Genomic DNA, 2,721 nt, shown 5'->3' on the forward strand with positions numbered 1-2,721 from the left:
TATCTTTTTAAATCAGGTGTGGAACAAGAAGGTGGTAACACTTTTTATTGAGCGAGGGTTCTCAAATTGGAAAAGTAAAGAAAAACTCCAATAGCATGTTGGAAATCACAATAGTGCACACATTAAAGCTCGAATTAAGTGCGAAGCTTTTATAAATCAAGAAAAAAATTCAGGCTATTTTCTTGAAATAATCACAACAATCATGACATGAATAGCGAATTCATTTGAGTGCATCAATTGATTGTGTTCAATTTCTTCTAAGACAAGGACTTGCATTTTGTGGACCTGATGAATATGAAGATACAAATAATCAAGGAAATTTTCTTGAATTATTACATTTTTGGCTGATCATAATGAGGAGATTAAAGCTATTACTTTCAAGAATGCTCCTGATAATCTCAAATTAACATCAACTGACATCCAAAAAGATATTGTAAGTGCTGCTACTTTTGAAACAATCAGTGTTATTATCAATGATATTGGTGATTGTTTATTTTCTATTCTAGTTGATGAATCGCGTGACATCTCAGTTAAGGAACAAATGTCTATTGTTTTTCATTATGTGAACAAGAATGGATGTGTAGTTGAATGTTTTGTAGGCATAGAGCATGTTTTGAATACCATAGCTCTCTCCCTTAAAGTAGCTATTGATTGCTTATTCTCTAGATATAAATTAAGTATATCTCGCTTAAGAGGTTAAGGTTATGATGGAGCTAGTAATATGCAAGGTGAATTTAATGGTCTCAAAGCACTTATTAAAAAGAAAACCCAAGTGCTTTCTACATTCATTGCTTCACTCATCAACTTCATCTAGCCTTTGTTGCTATAACAAACAAGCATGTAGAGATTGAAGCTTTTTTTGATTTGGTTGATAGAGTGGTGAATGTTGTTGTAGGATCAGCTCAATGATGTGATCTTCTTCAAGAGAAGCAAAGACTTCGAATTGTTGAGGCATTCAATCACGGTGAATTATCAAGTTGACGAGGCCTTAATCAACAAACTACCCTAAAAGGCGATACACGTTGGAGTTCTCACTGTAATTCTTTGATTAACTTTATTCAAATGTTTTCACCTACAATTGATGTACTTGAAACAATTGCTGAGGATGTCCTAAGTTCTGGAAAAAGAGTTGTAGCACGTAATTTATTGACCTTGATAGTAAGATTTGATGTTGTATTTGGTCTACATCTCATGAAAAGGATATTAGGAATTTCAAATGAATTGTCAAAGGCATTACAAATGAAAGATCAAGATATTGTCAATGCCATAAGCTTAGTAAAATTTTGCAAAGAACAACTTCAAGCAACAAGAGACAATGGATGGGGCTCCTTTCTTGAAATGGTTTGTTCTTTCTATCAAAAGTAGCATGTTGATATTCTTAACATGGATGCTATGTATATACCTCCAGGTCGTTCACGGCGTAACACTCCAAAAATGATGAATTTACATCACTTAAGAGTGAATTACTTTTGCGTTGTCATTGATATGCAAATTCAAGAGTTGAATGATCGTTTTTTCGAGGTAGATAGTGAATTGTGCCTTTGCATAGCATGTTTGTGTCCAGATGATTCTTTTTCTGTTTTCGACAAGAACAAATTAATTCGACTAGTTGAGTATTATTCTGAAGATATTTCACTAATCCTTCTGCACTTGATGATCAACTTGAAACTTATATATTTGATATGCGCACAGATGAAAACTTTAGAGGATTGCAAGGTCTTAGTGATCTTGTAAAAAGTAGTTGTGACAAAGAAAAATGAAGTGTATCCACTGCTATGTAGGCTTGTGACATTGGCATTGATTCTTTCCGTTGCTACTACTACTGTTGAGAGGGTATTTTCTGTAACGGATCTTGTCAAGACTCGATTGCGCAATCAAATTAGAGATCAATCGTTGAATGACAATTCAGTTATATATATTGAGAAGGATATATTTAACGAAATTGACAATGATGTAATTATACGATGTTTTCAAAATATTAAAATGCGTCGAGAACAATTATAGTCATGTAGTGTTACAATTTTATGTTATTTATTATTTTTGCCATATAATTTTTGCACACCCAATCAATATATCCTGGCTTCGCCGCTGACTATGACCAATTGCGACCACCCTCACCTTGCCACCACCACAACACCACAACCAACAAAAGTCGCCACCACTACATCCAATCCACTGCCAACAAAAATACCACAACCACCACTATCAGATCTCCAATTACGAACAACCACCTTCACCATGAACAACCATCTCCATTCGCTTATTGACTATTAATAGGTCATAAATACCGCCCACTCCAACAAAAAGGACAACCACCGACATTGCCGTCACTAGATTTAACAACCCACCAACAACCACCTGCACCACTATCACCTCACCGCCAAAACCAAAACCTCACCACCACCGCCATATCCAACACCATTTACCTTCTCCATGCCACTATATCTGCCACCATCTTATATCCCAAACCACCTGAAAATCACCCAAACTGGTTTAAATAGTTGGGACTTAAAAAGAAGCAGGTTCCCATAGAGCCCCCTGATACGTTGCAAATCACGTTTCAATTACTTTTCCTTACTTAACTTAAATGTGTCGTCTTGAGTAGCAATATAGCAAGTAAGGGTCATTTCCTGCAGATGATTGATTCAATTATGTCAATTGCGCACAAAAACATAATATTAACAATTAAATGCGAAATATATTAAATGGGGGGGGGGTTGG

General features: G+C 35.4%; 1 protein-coding gene and 1 long non-coding RNA gene across 2 annotated transcripts; both read left to right on the forward strand.

The window, feature by feature from the left end:
- Positions 1-6: 6 nt before the first annotated feature.
- On the forward strand, positions 7-1,251 carry LOC111373424. Its single transcript, XR_002698946.1, has 2 exons — positions 7-433; positions 896-1,251. It is a non-coding gene; the product is annotated as an uncharacterized LOC111373424 (long non-coding RNA).
- A 132-nt stretch (positions 1,252-1,383) lies between these two features.
- LOC111373425 lies at positions 1,384-2,004 on the forward strand. Its single transcript, XM_022995963.1, has 2 exons — positions 1,384-1,730; positions 1,782-2,004. Exons 1-2 carry the CDS (start codon positions 1,384-1,386, stop codon positions 2,002-2,004), a joined length of 570 nt encoding a protein of 189 aa, XP_022851731.1.
- The last annotated feature ends 717 nt before the right edge of the window (positions 2,005-2,721 follow it).

Source organism: Olea europaea, unplaced genomic scaffold (assembly GCF_002742605.1).
Source record: "Olea europaea var. sylvestris unplaced genomic scaffold, O_europaea_v1 scaffold11303, whole genome shotgun sequence".
NCBI lineage: Eukaryota > Viridiplantae > Streptophyta > Magnoliopsida > Lamiales > Oleaceae > Olea > Olea europaea.

Excerpts from the sequence above, each read along its gene's own strand:
- LOC111373425 (XM_022995963.1), top strand. The coding sequence starts at position 1,384 with ATGGATGCTATGTATATACCTCCAGGTCGTTCACGGCGTAACACTCCA. Across the intron at positions 1,731-1,781 it reads TGCAAGGTCTTAGTGATCTT|GCTTGTGACATTGGCATTGA; the intron begins GTAAAAAGTAGT and ends ACTGCTATGTAG.